A 25,069-nucleotide genomic window follows, 5' to 3' on the forward strand; every position below is an offset into this window, starting at 1 on the left:
ATTATCAATGTTGAAAACAGTTGTGCTGATGAATATTTTTGTGGAAACCATCATGCATTATATTTTTCAGATGAACAGAAAGTGTCTTTACTTCATTACTGACTGTAATGCTTCCTTGATGAATGATCGAAGTATTAATTGAAGTATTAATTTCTTTAAAAAAAAATAGTGACCCCAAACTTTTGAACATTATATATACATATACATACATACATATATATTTTTTCATTTGATGAATTTCATTTCAGATTTTATTTTATTTTAAGGTGTCCTTGTTACAGTGTAATTATACATTTAAGTAATATTAAGTAATATTAATTAACTACATGTACTTACTACATGCTTAGGGTTAGGATTAGGGTTTGGCTTGGGGTAATTTACGTGTTATTTTATTATTTTATTTTATTAAATAGCTAGCAACCTGCTAATCATGCTATGAACATGCTAGCAACACACCAGGAACTTGCTAATCAAGCTAGAAACATGCTAGTAAAAATTGCTAATCATGCTAGAAACATGCTAGCAACTTGCTAATTATGTTCAAACATGCTAGGAACTTGTTAATTATGTTAAAAACATGCTGGGAACTTTCTAATCATGCTAGCAACACTGTAACAACTTGTTAACCATGCTAAAAACATGTTAACAACCTGCTAATCATGCTAGAAACAGACTAGCAACATAACAACTTAATCATGCTAGCAACACACTAGGAACTTGCTAACCAAGCTAGAAACATGTTAACAATATGCTAATCATGCTAGATACAGACTAGCAACATGTTAACAACTTGCTAATAATGCTAGAATCATACTAACAACATGGGAATTATCTATTTATCTGAAAGACTGCATTCAAATTTTAATCTTTTTAAACTACTTTAAACGATCCTGGTCCAGCTTTCTCAAGCCAACTTGAAGTTTGTCTTGACAAACTTTTTTATCTAGTTTTATTATTTGATTTGATTTGATTTGATTATTTTATTTTATATTTAATTTTATTTATTTAATTTTATGTTTTAGTAGTTATCAAAGTTAAATTTTCATTTGGTTTAACTTGAAATAATAATTAAAACTAATAAATTAAAATGAATAAAACTGATATTGATATTTAAAAGGTTGTAACAAAAAATTACTAAAACTTTAACAAAAAAAAAATTAAAGTAAAAACAAGAAAACAAAAATAAAATCTTATCAAAAGTATTAACAAAAACCATAATAGTAACTAAATTACATTAAAATAACACTGACTTTGAAGACAATTAACAAATCCACATGTTAGTTGATGGACTTTTGAAAGAAAGTAAATAGAAAAGCATTTATTTATGGTTGTAGTGTTTTTTTTTTTTTTTTTTTTTTCAGTATTTGAGTGATATTTGAGTGTATTCATTTATGAAATATGCAATTTCTGTAGGGTTGCTAAGGGGTGGAAAATTTCCAGTAAATTTCCATAAACTTTCTAAAAGTTTATAAAAATTCACAAAATTTCCATAAACTTTCTAAAAGTTTATAAAAATTCACAAAATTTTCCAAAAGCTTCCAAAAAATCCTGGAAAGTCCAAAATTCTGGTAGTGTCCAGAAATGTTCTGCCCATTTTTCAATTATGTATAAAGGTCTTAAGCAAAACAAATCAGTGTATGCTTACGAAAAAAAGAAAGTTCAGAAAAATATATATAATATATAATTATGTTATTTTTATTTATACATGTTTCTTGGAATTGAATGACTTATATTTATGATCAGCAGTTTTCATCCTTTATCCTTGCACAGACTTTTTGCAATATGTGACCCTGGACTACAAAATAAGGGTAAATTTTTTTTTTGAAATTGATATTTGTACATCCTATAAAAGCTGAATAAATAAGCTTTCCATTGATGTGTGGTTTGAATGAGATACAACTATTTGAAAATCTGGAATCTGAGGGTGCAAAAAAATCCAAATATTGAGAAAATCACCTTTAAAGTTGTTCAGATGAAGTTCTTAGCAATGCATATTACTAATCAAAAATTAAGTTTTGATATATTTACAGTAGGAAATAAAAATATATACAAAATATCTTCATGGAAGATGATCTTTACTTAATATCCTAATGATTTTTGGCATAAAAGAAGAATTGATCATTTTGACCCATACAGTGTATTTTTGGCTGTTGCTACAGATAGACTCATGATACTTATGATTCACATAGGATTGACTCCTTGACAAAGGATGGATAAAATACTGCTTTAATATGTAAAACAGAAGCGTGTCTGTGACGCCTTAACATGCTGTCTACTTAGGCAGCTCACTAGCTGTTGGAACGGAGCCGTTTCATCATTATATGCATGCATTCATGGGATTGCCATGATCTTATTTGTGCGTGTCACTGCTTGTTTTTCATATAGACAGAAACTAAATACGCTGTTTGTTCCCTAAGGAGACGGATTTATGATTTTTGCAGTTGATGTCCAAAGTGTGACGCTCTAGTAGATTCATCAGTAACGCAACGCATCGCCTCGAGGAGCAGAACATAATGAAACGCGTGATGAACAGAGGCGGAAAACAAAACATTAGATGTAGGACTCAAAAGTGTCGGTCATGCAAGGTTTGTTCACTGTTCACGGTGTCTCAGGTTTTAGGTCCTTTCGGGTTATTATGGTTAACTAACATGAAAATAAAACTAAAGCCATAAAAAATAAATAAATAATTAAAGCTAAATACTTAATATAAAACCAGTGCTAATTGAAATAAAATGTATTTTATTTTATTTTATTATTTTTAGGTGTCTTTGTTACAGTTTAAGAATACATTTAAGTACTGAGTAATATTAATTAACTACCATACTTGTACTTACCATATGATTAGGGTTAGGTTTAGGTTTTGGCTTGAGGTTACTTAATTTTAATTTTAATTTTAATTTAATTATTTTATTTTATTTTATTTTATTTTATTTTATTTTATTTTATTTTATTTTATGTTTTATTTTATTTATTTTAGGGATCCTTTTTACAGTGTAATTGTACATTTAAGTACTGAGTAATATTAATTTGGCTTTACTATATGGTTAGGATTAGGTTTTGTCTTGGGGTTACTTGCATGTAATTTTAATTTAATTTAATTTAATTTAATTTAATTTAATTTAATTTAATTTAATTTAATTTAATTTAATTTTCAAGTAGTTACCAAAGCAAAATTTTCATTTGCTTTAACTGGAAATAACAACTAAAAATAATAAATTAAATTGAATAAAACCGATATTTAAAAGGTAATAAAATTTACAAATATGAAAAAAAAAAACCTTGAACTAAATTTAAAGTGAAAACAAAAAACATAAAAATAAAATCTAATGAAAAGTATTAACCAAAACCGTAATAGTACCTAAATGATATTAAAATAACACTGACTTTGAAGACAATTAACAAATTCACATGCTAGTTGATGGACTTGAAAGAAAGTAAATTAAAAAACTTTTTTTTTTTTTTGTTGTTTGTTTTGTTTTGTTTTTTCAATATTTATATTGATGTTTGTGTAAACTGAAGGATTTTGATATCTACAAAGCATTTGTAAAGTACTGTATTATATATAATTATTACAACTTAGTGATCACATTAAAGATGTTTTTTTATGCATGTTTCGAATTCACTAAAAATTAAAAACAGACATTGTTTATCATTACTGATAAAGCAACAGTTTATTTATTTATTATTATAGGGAACAGTTAAATAAGCTTTAGACAAAATCTGTGTCTAATATGTTTTGTTGTTTTCAGATTTGATCCATCAGTCTTTTATTGCTCATATGATCTGATCAAGTGAGAAAATGGAGGGAAAAAAATGGATCTAATTTTTATGCAGAGACTCAAACTGAGCAAAAATATCCAACTGGGTGCAGATGCTGATATTTATATGAAATTCTGATGCTTATAATATAAATCTACGTTTACTTGATAAAAAAATCGGTCAAGATTTGACAGCAAAAATGCACAAAGTACCAGCTGAAAGTGGATGTTTACGTGTACAATAAAAAAGCTTGATTAAAAAAACCTTTGATCATTTAGAGACCTTAGAAATGATGATTCAGTAGCTTTACAAGGTTAAAAATGATGAAGAGGAGACATTCACACCAGCTGTTATATAAACGTTTCCTTTAATGCTGTTTATGTGAAGATAATCTTTGCTTAAGTTGATTTTAATTAACATGAGAATGGTTTGATCAAACTGGGTTTTCATTGGAAGCTTTTATTAATGCTCAGGGGAAACACAGTAAATCACAACAGTAAACATCCTCTTTCTCATTAAATGCGGTTTCATATTTCATACTTAATGGAAACAACAGCAGTTTTTCATAATTGTCTGGGTTTTGTCCTGCCCTCAGTAGTGAATAAAAAAGCCCAGTTTTCCACAGCGTTCCAGTGTTTTCTGTTTTAAATCTTCTGCCTAATGGAGACCATAATGACTTAATGGACGTGATATAAAACACCAGCGGCTAAAAGCTCATGAGGAAACGCCCAGTAATGACCTCAGTCCACTCTATTAAGTACAAAAACTTGAATACATTTCCTCTAAATGCACACAGACGAGATGAATTAATGGAACCGTTCAGAAAAAAAACATTTTGGTAGTGTTCCTTCAAACCCGTATGCCGTCATTTTTTAATTGTTCATCACAGTAACACTATAAATAAACTAGATTAAAAGGTTTAAGACAAACTTAAAGTTGGCTTGAGAAAGCCGGACCAAAAAGTTTGAAAAATGTATACGTTTTATGCGTTTAAAAAGTTTAAGTTTGATGTTTTTCAGTCTGAAATAGTCTGAAGTTTAAAATAGTGTTGAAGCTTAAATCTTGAATGTTTTTAAGGCAATACAGTCTGTCAGATAGATAGCATGTTTCTAGCATGATTAGCATGTTGCTAACATGTTTTTAACCTGATTAGCATGTTGTTCGTATGATTATCATGTTACTAACATGTTGCTAGCATGGTTATGTCATATTAACATGTTGCTAGCATGTTTCTAACATGATTAGCAAGTTACTAGCATGTTGTTAGCATGTTTCTGTCACAATTAGCATATTACTAACATGTTGATAGCATGTTTCTAGCATGACTAGCAAGTTGTTAGCATGTTTCTAGCATGATTGGCAAGTTACTAGCATGTTGCTAGCATGATTCTAGTATGATTAGCATGTTTCTAACATAACTAGCATGTTACTAGCTTGTTGTTAACATTATTGTGGTGTTATTAAAATATTACTAGCACGTTGTTAGCATGATTTCCAAGTTACTAGCACGTTGCTAGCATGTTTCTATCATGATTAGCATGTTGCTAGCATGTTTCTAGCATGATTAGCAAGTTACTAGCATGTTGTTAGCATGTTTCTGTCACAATCAGTATATTACTAACATGTTGCTAGCATGTTTCTAGCATGACTAGCAAGTTGTTAGCATGTTTCTAACATGATTAGCATGTTTCTAGCATGTTTTAACATGATTAACAAGTTACTAGCATGTTGATAGCATGTTTCTATCATGGTTAGCATGTTGCTAGCCTGTTTCTAGCATGATTAGCAAGTTGCTAGCATGTTTCTAACATGATTAGCAAGTTACTAGCATGTTGTTAGCATGTTTCTGTCACAATTAGCATATTACTAACATGTTGCTAGCATGTTTCTAGCATGACTAGCAAGTTGTTAGCATGTTTCTAACATGTTTTAACATGATTAACAAGTTACTAGCATGTTGCTAGCATGTTTCTATCATGATTAGCATGTTGCTAGCATGTTTCTAGCATGATTGGCAAGTTGCTAGCATGATTCTAGTATGATTAACATGTTTATAACATAATTAGCATGTTACTAGCTTGTTGTTAACATTATTGTGGGGTTATTAACATGTTACCAGCATGTTGTTAGCATGATTCTAGCATGATTAGCAAGTTACTAACATTTTTCTAACATGATTAGCATTTTACTAACATGTTGTTAGCATGATTATCAAGTTAATAGCACATTGCTAACATGGTTTAGCATGATTGGCACGTTTCTAGCATGATTAGCAAGTTACTGGCATGTTGTTAACATGATTTCCAAGTTACTAGCACATTGCTAGCATGATTCTAACATGATTACCAAGTTTCTAGCCATTTTCTAACATGATTAGCGTGTTACTAGCTTGTTGTTAACATTATTGTGGTGTTATTAGCATGTTACTAGCTTTGTTAGCACGATTAGCAAGTTAATAGCACATTGCTAGCGTGATTTAGCATGACTGGCATTTTTCTAGCATGATCACCATGTTGTTAGCATGATAAGCAAGTTATTAGCAGGTTGTTAACATGATCCTAGCATGATTAGCAAGTTAGTTTGAATGCGTATGAATGGATTATAAATACAGTACATAGAAGGGAAGTTTGATTGAGTCTCAAGGGATTCTGGGAGTTTTGTCAGTTGTAGTTTGAAGAGTGTTGCTCATTTGAACATTCCGTCAATGTAAGTCTATGGGATTTTTCCCAGTTTTTCGTCAGTTTTAAGAAAATCGTCAGATCAGTCTGAAGATCTGGGCTGAGTTTGGAGTTTGTAGAGTTAAAGCTCTAAAAGAGAGAGTCCGAAATTTTAGTCTCAGAATAATAATAATAATAACAATAATAATAACTGTAAGTTTAAGTCGGATTGCAGTAAGTTGGTTTTCTCAAGCCAACTTAATAACAGAGTTTTTATTTCTGCCTGTTCTCTTAACAGACTGTGTTTGTTGGTTGTTTTTCAGATGCGCATGATGACACGGGCTTGAAGCCGGTCATGGTTTACATTCACGGCGGCTCGTACGTCGAGGGAACGGGGAACATGATCGACGGCAGCATCCTCGCCAGCTACGGCAATGTGATCGTCGTCACCGTTAACTACCGGTTAGGAGTGTTAGGTGAGTCACTCGAAACGTATTAATGCGTGAGGATCTTATTTACGCCACTGGTGAAAGAAAATTGAAAACCTCTATTCATCAAGGACGCACTGAATTGATGAAAAGTGACAGTAAAGACGTTTATAATGTTCTAAAAGATTTCTGTTTCAAATAAATGCTGTTCTTTTCTATTCATCTGTGAATCATGAAAAATAAAATGTATGACAGTTTCCACAAAAGTTAGAAGCACAACTGTTTTCAACACTGATAATAATCAGAACAGTTTCTTGAGCAGCAAACCTAAAACCTAAAATTAAAAATGTTACTTAAAATAAATAAATGATAACTGAAATAAAATGCATTATTTTATTTTATTTTATTTTTAAGTAGTTGCCAAAGAAAAAAAAATCATTTGGTTTGGTTTTAAATAATCGATACACAAAAAATTACTAAAACTTTAACTAAATTTAAAGTGAAAACAAGAAAACATAAAATAAAATTTGAGCAGCAAACCAACATATTAAAATCAGTGTTATTTTAGTATATATAGTTTTTATTAATATTTTTATATTCATTATATATATATATATATACACTACTGTTCAAAAGTTTGGGGTCAGTGCATTTTTTTTTTTTTTTTAAGAAATTAATACTTTTATTCACCAAGGATGTATTAAGTTAATAATTAAAAGTTTATTAAAAGTTAATAATAAATAATTTACATTGTTATAAAATATTTATATTTTGAATAAACACTGTACTTTTTAAACTTGTTATTCATGAAAGAATCCTGAAAAAAAAATTACAGGTTCCAAAAAATATTTGGCCGCACAACTGTTGATATTATCCAACATTGATAATTCTAATAATAAATCCGCATATTAGAACGATTTCTGAAGGATCATGTGACACTTAAGACTGGAGTAACAGCTGATAAAAATTCAGCTTTTCATCACAGGAATAAATTCTATTTTAAAGTATGTTAAAATAAAAAACATTATTTTATACTGTAAAAACATTTTGCAATATTACTGTTTTTTTTTTTGTATATTTTTAATCAAATAAATGCAGCCTTGATGAGCATAAGAGACTTCTTTAAAGACTATTACAAGTCTTACTGACCCCAAACTTTTGAACGGTAGTGTATATATATATATATATATGTGTGTGTGTGTGTGTGTGTGTGTATATATATATATATATATATGTATATGTATATATATATATATATATATATATATTTTTTTTTTTTAATTATAGCATATTTATAATATTTTATATAATAGTTAAATTTTAGTTTTAATTTTTGTATTAGTTCTTTTATTTATTTTGGTTTATTTATTTCAAGTAACAAAAACATATTTCATGTTTTAGTTTGACTATGAAATATATTTTGTATTTTATTGTCATTATTATGTTATTTTAAAGTAACAAAAATTAATTTCATGTTAAAATATTTTATATATATATATATATATATATATAGTTTATTTTTTATATTTCATTTTACATTTTAGTTAATGGTTATTTTATTTCAAGTAACATTTTTCTTAGGTTTTTGAAAAAAAGCAGTACATATTTCACGTTTTTAGTTTGACTGTGAAATATATTTTATATTTTATTTTAGTTAATATTTTAATTTAAAATAAAACAAATCAGTTTCATGTTTTTAAAATATTAATTTATTTTTTGTAATTAATTATATATATATTTCAATATATATATATATCCTTTTCCCGTTTCTAAACTTGATGTATTAAAATAACTAAAAGAAAAATTAATAAAACCATATAGATATATTTAAATAAAAATGTAATAAAACTGACAAAAACACAGAAAATTTACTACAATTGTTACTAAAATTAAAATGAAAACAAATAATACAAACTCAAATTCAAAATATTAATATTAATACTTTCACCTTCTGCTCACCAAGGCTGCATTTATTCAATCAAAAATACAGTAAAAAAGTAAAAAATATAAAATAATATTAAAGTTTAAAATAGCCATTCTCTATGTGAATATGTGTTAAAATGTAATTGATTTCTGTGATCAAAGCTGAATTTTCAGCATCATTACTCCAGTCTTCAGTGTCACATGATCCTTCAGAAATCATTGTAATATGCTGATTTGCTGATTATAAACATTTCTGATTATTATTAATCTTAATTATTATAAACTTTTAACTGGTAGTGTATTTTCAGACAATATTTGGCAATGCAAAATAATTGAGTATTTGAGACGTCTTTTCCATCCAGCTCGTTCTGATAATAATGAGGACTCTAAGGAAAAGGAGAAGCCTTGTTCAGAACATCACACCATTTTGTACAAAAGATCTGATCATAATAACCAAAAGTGCATTGGGTCTGAATCTGAAGGCCATTGGGATGCGTTTGGATTCAGTGTTTGGATCTAATTCCCCACCGAGAAAAGAAACTGCTCTCTTCTTCTCCTTCTTCTTAAAAGAAAGATGTTGTTGAAAGTGGCCTTTTTCATCTCTAATTCAGTGCCAAGAACCTCAGAACCTTCAGAACAAATTGCTTCAATATCTTGATGAGAAAGAAAGCCGTAACAGCCTGACGATTTGCTGAATTCACCAAGGTCACCCCATTCAAAACTCACTAACGGCAGAAAAATAGACTCAAAAACAGAAATAAATTGCTGTGCACCAAACATACTGTGTAAATAATATAAACTGGATGCGTGGATTCAAAATGAATGAATAAATCTGCACATTTAGACGGCAAATTAAAACACGTTTGAGTCCGAGAGCTGCTTTGTGTTTGTGTTTATGAGTTTTCTTTGTGTTTTAATAAGCTTTCAAATCCTCACCGTGTTCTTCTGTTCAAAGAAAGAGAATTATGAAACTTGTAATTGCCAGTAACCTTCATTATGAAAGTGAATGAAGGACCCTTTAATGAACATGTGAATGCTTTCTAACGTCGTCCCTTATGTAATGTGAATAAAAGAAAAGCTTTTACAGCTTTCATTACATTTTGAGATTTAATGAGCTTATATGCAAAAATACTGGTCATTTTCAATTTTAATGTCTTTTAAAGTGGATTTATTTGACCAAAAATATTGTAAAAATTGTGAAATATTAAATTATTTAATAGCTATTTAAAATTAAATATAAAATATATTTCATAATCAAACTAAAAACATAAAATATGTACTGTGAGTAAAAGAAAAGCTTTTTTTTTTTTTCAAAAACATAAGAGAAAATGTTATTTGAAATAAAATAACCATTAACTAAAATAAAATAAAATATGTACATATATTTTTTATATTTTAAAAACATAAAATGGATTTTTGTTACTTTAAATTAAAATAATAATTACAATAAAATATAAAATATATTTCATAGTCAAACAAAAATATGTAACAATTGTGAAATATTATTAGTATTTTTAAAATAGCTGTTTTCTATGTGAATATATGTTCAAATATGATTTATTGCTGTGATCAAAGCTGATTTAAAAAAAAAAAATACATAAGAAAAAATGTTACTTGAAATAATAACCATTAACTATAATATAAAATAAAGTTTAACAGATATTCACATAGAAAACAGCTGTTTTAAATGCTAATAATATTTCACAGTTTTTACTGTATTTTTGATCAACTAAATGCAGCCTTCATGAGCAGAAGAACTTTTAAACTGTATTTTAGTTAAATTCAGGATCAGTTCAATTCAGTTATGCTACATTCGGTTTTGCTCCAAAGCAGCATTTGTAGATAATATAACATAGGAAAGATGAAAAGAAAGGGATGAAAAACAGTCTCTTACAATGACCTGAGGATGTAATGAACTTTCAGCCTTCAAATGGGCTCTGTTATCTGCAATCGCCAACATCTTCTGAGCAGATCATTCTCTTAAGTCTGTCTTTATGACAGAAATATTTAGCCTTGAGATTACATAAAATGTCAGCTGAATTTCTATCTGAAAGGATCAGACGCTGCAGCAGGGATACGAGAGCTCGTTCAAACAGACGCTTCAGACGCTGCCGGCAGAAGACGAGAAGTCTTTATGTCGCTTTGTCTGGTGTCGTTTCTCCTCAGACCTCCAGCCTTGATCTGCTGCAGCGTCCCTGCTGGATCGTTTTGCCCATAAAAATGCTCTGAATCTGTGGATATCTCTGAACTACTGAAGCTTAAAACATGAGACAAGGTTCTTTAAGGCTTTGGAAGAGATATATCCTGCAGCCATATCCATCTGACCAGTCTAAAATTTGAGTTTGTGCATGCAACGATTTAGGAAAGAAGTCTCTTCTGCTCAGCAAGGCTGCATTTATATGATCAAAAATACTGTAAAAATTGTGAAACATTATTGCAATTTAAAATAACTGTTTCTATGTGAATATGTGTTAAAATGTAATTTATTTCAGTGATCAAAGCTGAATTTTCAGCATCGTTACTCCAGTCTTCAAAGTCACATGATCATTCAGAAATCATTCTAATGTGTTGATTTGCTGCTCAAGAAATTTTTGCTTCTTGAAATTGAACATTAAAACTTATATATATACAGGTGCATTTAAAAAATTGAATATTGTGAAAAATTTTTTGTTCGTGACTTATTTAAAAAAACTGAAACTTTCATATATTCTAGATTTATTACACATAAAGTGAAACATTTCTAAAGTTTCTTTGTTTTAATTTTGATGATTAGAGCTTACAGCTCATTAAAAAAATCCTGTATCTCAAAATATTACAACATTTACATTTGAGTTTCATTAAATGTCCATCCCTACAGTATAAATTGCGGGTATCTCTTGTTCTTTGAAACCGCAATAATGGGGAAGACTGCTGACATGGCAATGGTCCAGAAGACAATCACTGACACCCTCCACAAAGAGGATAAGTCACAGAAGGTCATTACAAAAAGAGGTGGCTGTTTACAAAGTGCTGTATCAAAGCATATTAAATGCAAAGTTGACTGTAGGGAAGAAATTGGGTAGGAAAAGGTGCACAAGCAACAGGGATGACCGCAAGCTTGAGAAAACTGTCAAGCAAAGCCGGAATAAGTTTTGAAATAAGTTACAAACAAAAAATGAACTTTTTCACAATATTCTAATTTTTTGAGATGCACCTGTATATTAAAGTAATTTTTTTTGGCTAGCTGTCAAGGCATCATTTCTCAACTTGATGTATTAAAATATCTAAAACTAAAATAAAAATTAATAAAACTATGTAGATATATTTAAAAAAAAATAATAATAAAACAGACAAAAACACACAACAAAATTAATATAATTTAAAATAAAATTAAATTAAATAATATTAATATTCAAAATACTATTCAAAATATTAATATTAATTCTAGTATCTCACCTTCTGCTCACTAAGACTGCATCTATCCTATCAAAAATAGTTAAAAATAAAAGTAAAAATTGCAAAATAATATTAAAGTTTAAAATAACCATTTTCTATATGAATACATGTTAAAATGTAATTTATTTCTGTGATCAAAGCTGAATTTTTAGCATCATTACTTGTCTTCAGTGTCACATGATCCTTCAGAAATCATTCTAATATGCTGATTTGTTGCTCAGTAAAGTTTTGCTTTTTAAAATAGAATAAAACTTAACAAAAAAAAATGAAACTTTTTTTTAGCTAGCTGTTAAGGTGTCATTTCTCATTTCTCAACTTGATGTATTAAAATAACAAAAACTAAAATAAACAATTTATAAAACCATATAGATATATTTTAACAATATTAATAAATCTGACAAAAACAACAAAAATTAATATAAGTTTAACTAAAATTGAATACTCTTAAAAATACTAAAATATTAAATAAAAAATATTAAAAATAAACAATTCAAAATACTATTCAAAATACTAATATTAATGCTAGTAGCTCACCTTCTGCTCACCACGGCTGCATTTATCTGATTAATAATAGTTTTAAAAAAGTTAGAAATTGCAAAATAATATTAAAGTTTAAAATAACCATTTTCTATGTGAATATGTGTTAAACTGTAATTTATTTCCGTGATGCGCAGCTGAATTTTCAGCATCATTACTCCAGTCTTCAGTGTCACATGATCTTTCAGAAATCATTCTAATATAATGATTTGCTGCTCAACAAAACACTTCTGATTATTATCAATGTTGAAAACAGTTGTGCTGCACAATATTTTTGTGGAAACCGTCAAAGATTTTATTTTTCAGGATTCACAAATGAATAGCAAGTGCAAAAGAACAGCATTTATTTTAGTCTTTTGCAACATCAGAAATGTCTTTACTGCCACTTTTGATTGATTTAATGCATCCTTGATGCATAAAAGTATTCATTTAATTTTATAAAGTTCTATAGTGTATATAATATCTTGGACAAATTCAGTAAGGTTCTGTTTGTTGACATTAGTTAATTATATTATTACATTAATTGTTTAATAATCTAATAGCTTATGTTTTGTTTCATGTCTTGGATTAAAATAGTTTGTTTTTTTGGAATATCATTATTAAATAAACTTCACTCAGCTTCTCTGTTCATCCTCGTCTACATTACAGAAATGATTAGCCGTCATTATATAGTCCTTTTATTCAATGAGAAAATCCTGAGAGATTGTTGTATTCAGAGAGAAGAAGAATCATTAATCTTCACACGATTCTCTCAAGTGTCTTTATTTCAATTAGTGATTCATAAACACACAAAATCCACAGACATCAGCATATTTGATCACATGATGATTGTTTGATGGAGATGTTGGTCCATTACGATCATAATTAGGAATACACAAAATGCTCTTAGCCAGAAAAACTGTATAATCAGGCTGGTTTTAGGATCAGCGTTTAATGAAGATTTTTCATGCATAGTTGTAACAATATCCAGATTACAAATTTAGGTTAGAAATACGTGAAAACCTTGTTTGAACTGTTTCTAAAACATTAAAATGTCCATTTTGTTTGTTTGTTTTGGTTGTTGTTGTTTTTGTCATGATTATAAGCAGGGTTGCCATGTTTTCACAACAAAATCCACCCAATTGCTTCTCAAAACGAGCTCAAAACTAGCCCAATCGTGTTTCGAAGGGTGTAAAATACACGTTCTTTGGTAAATTCACATTCCAGGGGCTAAATGACATTTTTGGGGTCGTTTAAATCCACGGACATGAAAAACAACCCGCGCCAACAGTGTTAAAGTAGCTCAATTCTGCTGAAAAAATGCAGACCTGGCAACACTGATTACACTGTTATTTAAAGGTTACAAAAATGTTTCAGGGTTACATTTACTTTTTCACCAAAATATAACATTATTTGAAATTTTTAAATATATGTAATATTCTAAGAATGCAAAAATGATAATTATTCTTGATAATAATCATAACATTAAAGGTTACAAAAACATTTCTTTGAATGATCGAGTCAAAAAAAAAAACATAATTATGTTCCCGAGAATGTGTGTGTGTGTGTGTGTATAGTGTGTATATATATATATATATATATATATATGTTTATATGTTTATATAACAAAATACAACATATCTAAAATATAATAAAATATATTGTTATATTTAAAAAAACAAAAAACAGAACATTCCTTGTTAGCTGCTTTATTTTTGTTGTTTTATTTATTTATTTTATTTTATTAACAATCTACCAGACAAATCTATCACTGGATTAATGAACTTCATATTTTCATTTATTTCTATCAACAAGTTGTTCAGTTTAGTCCTGCTAATAATTAACTTTAAACTGTTTTATAGGTAACTTTTACTGTAGTACAGAATTACAGCTGATAATGTAACGTCACATGTCTTGTTTCCTGTAGGTGTTTGTTGTTGTTGTCAGTGTATAAATACGTTAATTGGTTAATTATATCCTGTCAACCTTGATTACAGTTTAGCGTGTCTGTCCATAGTTAGAAATTAACAATAGACAGCAAAACAATAAACGACAAAACAACTCTTTGTCTCAGTATATAGAAATGCTTAACACATTCATTCAAAGCACTACAGATTACGTGTAGGGTCTGCAACATTTTTTTCTTTTCTTTTTGTTGTAAATGTAGAGTTATATTTCAGTTTTTATTGTTTGAAACTAAATCAACTGTGAAAAAGTGAAGTGAAAAAAATAATATATTTAAAAAATGTAAATGTATTTTATCATAGGTAGTTTGTAATTGTAGTTTAGTTCAACTTAAACTTAACTTTGGTTTAGTTTGTGTAGATAAACCATAAAATTAGTAAATAAAAACTACATTTTTTTATTTTGTTAAAAATAAATTACTTTAATTAAGAAACATTCAATTTAATAAATTATTATATATAATAAATATTATTTGTATTTTATTTATTTATTATTAGTTTTATTTTTTTTTTTAGTTTTAGTTGTTTTTATATTTCAAGTTTTGTTTTTTTAATTTTAGTAAACATTTTATGAATTTAGTTGTTTTTGTCATTTATAAAGTTTTTTTTATTTTATTTTATTATTATTATTATTATTATTATTATTATTATTATTATTATTATTATTATTTATTTTTGTCTATATAAAAACTAATTGTTTAATTGTTGGTAAATTAAACAAAAAATATTGAACTCACTGAAATAAAATGAGAGATTTTTTATTATTTTAAGTTTATGAAAAATGTGTTGTTATGTTTATTCTTATATTGTTGTTGTTATATATATATATAAACAAAACAACACATTTTTCATAATGTATATGTATAATATATATAGTTTTTAATAATTTAAATTTCTTTTTTTTTGCAAAACAACTTTAGGACACATAATTATAATTATTTTCATTTAGCTTTTTTATATTTTCTTTTTTTATTTCAGTAAAAAATTTATAAATTTTGTTGTTTTTTGTCATTTGTACAGTTTTTTTATTTTATTTTATTTATTTATTTATTTATTATTGTTATTATTATTATTATTATTATTATTATTTAATTTTCTTTTAGATTTTTGTCTATATAGTTTATTATATATTTTGTTTTATTTCCATTCACACTTTTGTACGGTTGTAGTTTCATTTCATAATGTTTATCAAATAACACTGACACTGAACCATTTTAGTATCATCATCTTTGGAAATTATATTGTTCAAAATATTTTTTACCATTTTATTTGTATTTTTTTAATTTTGTTTAATAAATTAATATAATTAATAAATATTTCTACAATTATATTTATTAGTTTTAGTTTTTGCTATTTGCAAGTTAAACTAAACGAAAATACTAAAATGCTGAGATGAAATAAAATAAGGTTACTTTTTAATATGTTATTCCTTTTAATGTTTCTTTTTTATGGTGAATATGCAGAATATTTAATATTTTTTTTATAGTGTAAATAATCAATCTTCTCATCTGAGCTTCTCACCGCTCTCATGCCTCTTTGGAAAAAACATCTGATAGCTTCAGCGTTGGGAAAACAAGCAACACGAGGTGCGTTTAGCGCGTGATGAATGCTGCTTCCCTCACGGCATTTTGCCACAAAATAAACAGATGACATCAGAATCCATCTCATTAGACATCAGATGTTAAAGAGCTCGTTTAGCTGCTTCGCCGTCATAGATAAGCAAGTGCTTTTGGAGGTGTAGAACAGCCGAACCTTTGTGGTAATGGCTGCACGGCTCATTGAAGGACGCTAGTGTGTTTATTGCTCGGGAATAAATTGCCCAGTTGAAAGTCCTACATCACCGACGAGGACTTCAATTAACCTTTATCAAACGCTGGCCTGGAGTCGGGAGATATATGCATCACAGGTGAAGGTCAGCCAAAGCGTTTTTTATTTGAGCACGGCACTGGAATTAATAATGCAGCATCTTCAGAGATGCACAAGCATGATGGATGAAGCTCATCAATAAATAACATACAAAAAATCAAGCTCTTGCGTATCTATCGCAGCACTTTTTTTTTTTTTCCAGGTGAAAGTACTGGAGCTAAAGGAAGTCTAAACGCGTTGACAGTTGTTTAGTGACACGCTAATCCACCCGCACGTCTTCTTGCATCAGCACGCGTGTGACAGATGATAGTGTTGATCCTTAAGGGCAGATTGAAGGGAAATTGAGTTTGCCGTTTCATATCTTGAGCTGCTCCTGATACTTACATTGAGAACGAGTGAAGATGATTAAAAGGTGCCTCAGAAAAGCAAATAAATAAACAAATAAATAAATATATATATATATGTGTGTATGTATATATGCATATTTTTACTGTAGGACATATAATTATAATATAATTACATTTTATATATATATAGATATATATATATATATATATATATATATATATATATATATATATATATATATATATATATATATATATAATTATTATTGATTTGGTATTTGTTTTTATATTTTATTTTTTAATTTAAGCAAACAATTAAACTACTATTACTTTTATGAATTTTGTTGTGTTTTTGTCATTTCTGCAGTTTTTTTATTTATTTTTTTGTTTTTGTTTTGTTTTTTAGATTTTTGTCTACATAATTTTTATTCAGTCTTATTTTTAGTACAAGAAATGAAATTAAATTAAATTAAAAATTAAAATTAAAATAAGAAATGTTGCTTTGACAACTAACAAAAAAACATGTATATTAATATGTACTATAAATAACTCTTATATATATTGATTTATTTATTTCTGGTCACATTTTTTACAGTTGTAGTTTAGTGCCATACTGTATATCAAATAACACTGAGACCTAGCCAGCGATATTGTAGTATCATTATATATATATATATATATATATATATATATATATATATGAAAAATGGTTGTTTTTTCTTTTTTATATATGTAAATTTCATATTAAATTTATTTTAATTTTTAGTTTCAATTACTTTAATATTAAAAAAAAAAGTTTATATTATATTCAGATTTTTTTTTTTTATTATTTAGGTTAACAAAAATATTTTTTTATTGTTTTAGTTTTAGTTAATGTAATTTTGATTCAGAAGCAAAACCTGCGTCATCCAAAATTAATCTCTTACAGATGTCAGTATGTGTTCAGCAGCTTAAACCCTGATAAATATCCAAACACATGTACACTGCAGCGTTTCCTGATCTTTCAGCTGTTGCTGTGTTTCAGGTTTCCTCAGCACTGGTGATCAAGCAGCCAAAGGGAATTACGGTCTGCTGGATCAGATCCAGGCTCTGCGTTGGGTGAAGGAGAACATTCAGGCTTTTAACGGCGATCCGGAGCGAGTGACCATCTTCGGCTCCGGAGCAGGAGCTTCCTGCGTCAGTCTGCTGACCCTCTCACACTACTCTGAAGGTCTGCTGGAGATCTTAAGATGAAGTGCATGAATATACAGGGCCGCACGATTAATCAAAATACTGAAATCTCGCTTTATGATGTGCATAATAAAATTACAGTAAATGCTGCTCCACACAAACTTGTCAAAAGTCTTTGGGGATTTTCTTTAAATTGCCAATGTGATTTTTGTCAGAATAGATTTTTTTCTCAGTCCTAATGAATAATCATGATAATTAAATGTTTAAATGTTGTATTACAGCAAGTCTTTGTATCTCAGATCTATTTCAGAAGGCGATCATTCAAAGCGGGACGGCCCTCTCCAGCTGGGCCGTCAACTACCAGCCGGCCAAATACACGCGCATGCTGGCCGAGAAGGTGGGCTGCAATGAAGACGACACAGTTGAGCTGATTGAGTGCCTCCAAAATAAAAACTACAAGGAGCTGATCGAGCAGAACATCACCCCCGCCAAATACCACATCGCCTTCGGACCCGTGATCGACGGAGACGTCATTCCGGATGACCCGCAGATCCTCATGGAGCAGGGCGAGTTCCTGAACTACGATATAATGCTGGGAGTCAACCAGGGCGAAGGGTACAAGTTTGTGGACGGGATCCTGGACAGCGAGGACAGAGTAACGAGCAACGACTTCGAGTTTGCCATATCAGAATTCGTCGACCACTTGTACGGCTACCCGGAAGGAAAAGACACCCTGCGGGAAACCATAAAGTTCATGTACACCGACTGGGCGGACAGGGAAAACCCGGAGATGCGGCGGAAAACGCTGGTCGCTCTTTTCACAGATCACCAGTGGGTGGCGCCGGCCGTGGCCACAGCGGACCTGCACGCACAGTACGGATCGCCCACGTACTTTTATGCCTTTTATCACCACTGCCAGAGCGACATGAAGCCCGCCTGGGCCGATTCGGCACACGGAGACGAGCTTCCGTACGTTTTTGGCATTCCCATGATCGGCCCTACGGATCTCTTCAACTGCAACTTCTCCAAGAATGACATTATGTTGAGCGCTGTGGTCATGACGTACTGGACCAACTTTGCCAAAACTGGGTTAGTAAGACGCATACGTTTACATCAACTGCTAATAAAAGCGGTCAAAATGCAGGTTAACATTGTTTTTTTCAAGTAGAATAGCAATTCTATTTGAACTTCAAAATTCAAATAGAATAGCAATTCTATGTTTTTGTTGCTAGGGTGTTGCTAAGCAGTTGCTATAGTTTTCTGGGTGGTTGCTAGAGTGTTGCCAGGTAGTTGCCGGGCAATCAAACATAACATCGCTAACTGACAGTCGAAAGTAAAATTACTAAATGTCTTTTTAGTTCCTGCTTTTAACTATGTTTCTGTTGCTAGGGCATTGCTAAGCCATTGCTAGGGTATTCTGGGTGGTTGCCAGAGTGTGGCTAATTAGTTGCTAATGCATTGCTAGGCAGTTAAAAGTAACCTTTAATTGCTACTTTCAACTATTTTCATTGCTAGGGTGTTGCTAGACAGTTCCTAGTATGCAGTTGCTATGGTGTTGCTAGGCAATTAAACATAAAATTGCTAATTGTCCTTTTAATTGCTGCTTTCAACTATTTTTGTTGCTTGGATGTTGCTATGCAGTTGCTAGAGTGTTGCTAGGCACTTAAACATAACATCGCTAATTGACCTTTTAATTGCTGATTTTTGTTTTTTTGTTTCTAGAGTGTTGCAAAAGTAAAATTTGTTAATTGCAGTGACTAGCAGGTATTTTGGTAACATCACTAATTGACCTTTTAATTGCTGATTTTTGTTTCTAGAGTGTGTTGTTAGGTAGTCAAAAGTCAAAAGTAAAATTTGTTAATTGTCCATTTAATTGCTGCATTCAACTATTTTTGCTGCTATGCAGTTGCTAGGGCATTGCTAAACAGTCAAAAGTAACATCACTAATTGACCTTTTAATTGCTGATTTTTGTTTCTAGAGTGTTGCTATGTAGTGACTAGGGTATTTTGGGTGATTGCTAGAGTGTTGTTAGGTAGTCGAAAGTAAATCATTATTTGTCCATTTAATTGCTGCTTTCAACTATTTTTGTTGCTATGCAATTGCTAGGGCATTGCTAAACAGTCAAAAGTAACATCACTATTTGACCTTTTAATTGCTGCTTTCAGCTATCTATTTTTGTTGCTAGGGTGTTGCTAGGCTATTCTGGGTGGTTGCTAGAGTGTTGCTATACAGTTGCTAGGCAGTCAGATGTAACATTACTTAATATCATTTTAATTGCCGCTTTCAGCTATTTTTGTTGCTAGGGTGTTGCTAAGCAGTCGAAAGTAACATCACTCATTGACCTTTTAATTGCTGATTTCAGCATTTTGTTTGCTGAAGTGTTGTTAGGCAGTTGCTAGGGTGTTGCTAGGCAGTGCAAATTAATGCATCAAATATTGTACAAATGTTACTAATGTAACATGTTTTGTTTTGCTTCACAGAGACCCAAATCAGCCGGTTCCTCAAGACACAAAGTTCATCCACACTAAACCGAATCGCTTTGAGGAGGTGGCCTGGTCTAAGTACAACCCTAAAGACCAGCTGTACCTGCACATCGGCCTGAAGCCTCGTGTCCGCGACCACTACAGAGCCACCAAAATCGCCTTCTGGTTAGAATTAGTGCCGCACCTACACAACATCAACGAACTCTTCCAATACGTTTCATCAACGACCAAAATCCCACCGCAAGACACTACGCCGTTCTCCTACACCAAACGCCTGTCCAACAAACTCTGGCCGTCGACCACCCGCCATCCACCTGCTCCTCCGGCCAACACCAAACAGATGTCGGATCAGCAGAAGACGTCCGAGCACGGTGATGGGACGGTGATCATCGAAGCGCGAGATTATTCAACCGAGCTAAGCGTGACGATCGCCGTTGGCGCGTCTCTGCTCTTCTTAAACATCCTGGCATTTGCGGCGCTCTACTACAAGAAGGACAAACACCGGCTGGAGTCGAGTCGCAGGCACAGTCCACCAAGAAATCTTGCAAATGACGTTCCCCGTGTGCCAAGCGAGGACCTGATGTCCCTGCAGATGAAGCAGCTCGACCACGATCACGACTGCGATTCGCTGCAGGGCCACGACATGATTCGGCTGACCTGTCCTCCGGATTACGCGCTCACGTTGCGCCGCTCGCCCGACGACGTCCCGCTGATGACGCCAAACACCATCACCATGATTTCCAGCTCTTACGCTGGCATGCAGCCGTCCTATCACAACCCGTTCAACGCGTTTGGGAACAGCACTCCGAGCAGCACGGGCCTCCCGCACGGACACTCCACGACACGAGTATAACTCGTCGTAAGTCGACAGACTATTTAGATGTGCACCCGGGTGCTCGAACACAAATACTGAGGGTGTTATTTTGTTACGGACTCTTTTATGAAATAAGTAACGTTACACTTATTAACCTGTATAATGTGATCAGTGAATGTAATCATTTTTCTCATTCATGGTACAGCGACTGAAGCTTTCAAAAAAAATATGATTACGTACAGTAAACGAAGAAATATTATTTGCATCCTGATTTTCTGGTTAATATGTGAGATAGTTTATCACTAAACACTTACAGCACAAAGATCTGCAAATGTACGGTAAACACATGTTGGGCGTGGAGGTGGGGGGTGGTTTTGCTGATAGATAGATAGATAGATAGATAGATAGATAGATCTAGATGGTTGCTAGATTGTTGCAAGGCAGTCGAAAGTAACATCACTAATTGACCCTTTATTTGCTGCTGTCAGCTATTTTTTGTTCCTAGAGTGTTGCAAGGCGGTTGCTAGGGTATTCTGGGTGGTTGCTAGGATGTTGCTATGCAGTTTCTAGGGTAATCCTGGGTGGTTGTTAGACTATTTCTACGCGGTTACTAGAGCGTTGCAGGGGGATTCTAGGTGATCGCTAGAGTATTGGTAGGGCACTGCTAGGGTTTTTTTAGTCGGTTGCTAGGCAGCTAGGCAGTCTGTTGCTGTGCAGTTGCTAGGCAGTCACTAGGATGTTCTAGGTTCTTGCTATGCAGTTGCTAGGGTATTCGAGGTGGTTGCTAGAGTGTTGCAAGGCAGTCGAACGTAACATCACTAATTGACACCTTTAATTGCTGCTGTCAGCTATTTTTTGTTCCTAGGGTGTTGCTAGGCAGTTTCTAGGGCATTCTGTGTGGTTGCTAGGGTGTTGCTAGGCAGTTGGAGTTCATTTCTAATTGTCCCTCTAGTAGCTAGGGTGTTTTAGGTGTTTGGTAGAGTGTTGCTAAGCAGTTACTAGGGTATTTCTGGGTGGTTGTTAGAGTGTTGCTATAGCATTACTAGGGCTTTGCTGGGGTGTTCTGAGTGGCCACTAGATTGTTGGGAGAGCATTGCTAGGGTTTTTCTAGGCAGTAGCTAGGCTATTTTAGGTGGTTGATAAAGTGTTGCTATGCAGTTACTAGACAGTCGCTAGGATATTTTAGGTTGTTGCTATGCAGTTGCTAGGGTATTCTGGGTGGTTGCTAGAGTGTTGCAAGGTAGTTGAAAGTAATATCACTAATTGACCCTTTATTTGCTGCTGTCAGCTATTTTTTGTTTCTAGGGTGCTGCAAGGCGCAGTTGCTAGGGAATTCTGGGTGGTTGCCAGGATGTTGCTAGGTTGTTACCAGGCAGTCAAGGGTCATCACTAATTGACCCTTTCATTGCTGCTTTGCATTGATAAGGTTTTTCTAGGCAGTAGCTAGGTTGTTTTAAGTGGTTTATAGGGTGTTGCTATGCAGTTGCTAGGCAGTTGGTAGGGTATTTCTGAATAGTTAGAGTGTTGCTATAGAGATACTAGGGTGTTGCTGGGGTATTCTGGGTGGTCGCTAGAGTGTTGGTAGGGCACCGCTAGGGTTTTTCGAGGCAGTTGATAGGCAGCTAGGGAGTCTGTTGCTAAGCAGTTGCTAGGCAGTCCCTAGGATATTCTCGGTTCTTGCAATGCAATTGCTAGGGTATTCTAGGTGGTTGCTAGAGTGATGGAAGGCGGTTGGAAGTAACATCACTAATTGACCCTTTATTTGCTGCTGTCAGCTAATTTTTGTTTCTAGGGTGTTGCAAGGCAGTTGCTAGGGAATTCTAGGCGGTTACTAGGGTGTTGCTATGCAGTTGCTAGGGTGTTGGCAGGCAGTTGAGGGTCATCAGTAATTGACCCTTTAATTGCTACTTTGCATTGCTAAGGTTTTTCTAGGCAGTAGCTAGGGTATTTTAGGTGGTTTATAGAATGTTGCTATGCAGTTGCTAGGATGTTGCTAGGCAGTTGCAAGGGTATTCGGGGTGGTCGCTAGAGTGTTGCCAGATCCATCTATCTATCTATTTATATAGAGTGGGTTATATGAATCATGTACAGTACAACAGTGCTTTATGGCAGTTTTTGTGTCTATTCCGCAGCCATAACCAGCAGTAGCATTGATCACTGTGGCTGATTTAAGAGGGTTTATGAAGACATTTAATCTCTGTGCCAAACTAAAATTTAATTAACTATATCACCAGTGTCTTTCTAAGTGTCAGAATTAAAAAATTCTCAAATGCTTTGTAATCTCAAGAATTCAAGAATAAACTTGTGCCACAGAAGCATCACTTCTTACATTTTAAACACGAGATCAGGTTGCAATGTGAAACTCTTGTGCCATCTGAGAGGATCTGCTGTCAGATCTTAAAGGTGCTGGAAGTGATTCCAGCCATTCTGCACATTTGTTTAAGTCTTTAAACCCCACCCTCCAAAGATATGGTTGACAGGTGAAGAGTGTTTCTGACTGGCTAAAATATGTTTTATTTTTGTTATTTTTGGCAGTTCTGTGATGTCTCACAGCACGTGTTTCACTGATATCTGCCAGGTTGTAGTGAGATTTGTATTATTCTGTTAAAATTATTGCTTGCAGCACCTTTTTGAGCTTGACAGCCTTTATCTGACAGTAATCTTCCTCTCAGCCTGAATAGTGTTATTTTAGTGTATATAGCATATAGAATAAATTGTAAAAAGATCATCTGCAGCTTGTAGTATTGCTTTCAATTAAACTGTCTTTTTGGGACATTTTTCATTTGCTTGTGTACAGTTCTGAATGTACGTTTGCCATCTTCATTCCTCATGTTTGACCATTTCAAAACAATCATTTATGTGACAGTGGATTGTCTAGTCCTCATTTCAGTCAGTTATTCCAAAACATGAAACAAATCTGATAAATATTTAGATCCATATATAGTTTCCTTCTGCTTTAAACCTCATTAAATGATCCCATTGGTCAGTCATACAGATAGTCCCGCCCCCAAAGTCATGTCATTGGCTCAGCCAAAGGTTGACAAATGACACACAACTTTGAAGTTATTTTGTTGTTTTCCAGAAATATGAGATGAGATAAAATTTTAACTTCCTGTGATTGTAAACTGTCAACAGGAAGTTTGCATACCGTTTCTTATTTCTATATAATAATGTTTCTCTAACTATAGCTCAGTTCCTGTAAGTACGCTCCATTTGCATAATGATTTATAAATATTGATAAAGATTTATTTTTTCATTGCTTATATGTGGTCTATTTTTTTTTTTCCTTTTTGTTAAGAACAGCATTACGTCATGTACACAGACATTATTTTTATTTTTACTGTAACAAAAGCTCCACAAAGGATCCACAGCGCCGTAATAATGAAATATCATTGGTCAATAAATGTATTATTCAGTCGTCTGCCTAACAGGGTACTGATGGACATGTACATGTTTCAGTCTTGCTCTGAATCATGTTGCTTCTTCAAATCTTTCCTCATACTGTACTTTATGCTGTATGAAACACCTGAATATGATTTGGTTTTGCCTCATTGAAAGGCTTGTTGATGGATACTGTATATGTAAGAGACTTTTTGCTGCTTTTTCTAAAATTAAATAAACTTAGATTTTACTCATTTGCTCACTCACTTGTTTTTATATTTCAGCATCTTTAATGTGTGTGTTAAAGATGTAGATAAGTTTGTTT

At 31.9% G+C, this 25,069-nt stretch overlaps 1 protein-coding gene across 1 annotated transcript in view; it reads left to right on the forward strand.

Annotated features, from left to right (window-relative positions):
* nlgn4xb (neuroligin 4 X-linked b) overlaps nucleotides 1–24,989 on the forward strand; it is a 38,819-nt gene extending 13,830 nt beyond the window's left edge. Inside the window, exons 3-6 of the mRNA XM_051119782.1 lie at nucleotides 6,740–6,892; nucleotides 17,920–18,105; nucleotides 18,365–19,154; nucleotides 20,547–24,989. Coding sequence (XP_050975739.1) covers nucleotides 6,740–6,892; nucleotides 17,920–18,105; nucleotides 18,365–19,154; nucleotides 20,547–21,402 — 1,985 coding nt within the window. The 3' untranslated portion in view covers nucleotides 21,403–24,989. The remainder of the gene's footprint in view (nucleotides 1–6,739; nucleotides 6,893–17,919; nucleotides 18,106–18,364; nucleotides 19,155–20,546) is intronic.
* Nucleotides 24,990–25,069: the final 80 nt, after the last annotated feature.

The sequence above is a fragment of the Labeo rohita genome, chromosome 9 (assembly GCF_022985175.1).
Source record: "Labeo rohita strain BAU-BD-2019 chromosome 9, IGBB_LRoh.1.0, whole genome shotgun sequence".
In the NCBI taxonomy this organism is placed as follows: domain Eukaryota; kingdom Metazoa; phylum Chordata; class Actinopteri; order Cypriniformes; family Cyprinidae; genus Labeo; species Labeo rohita.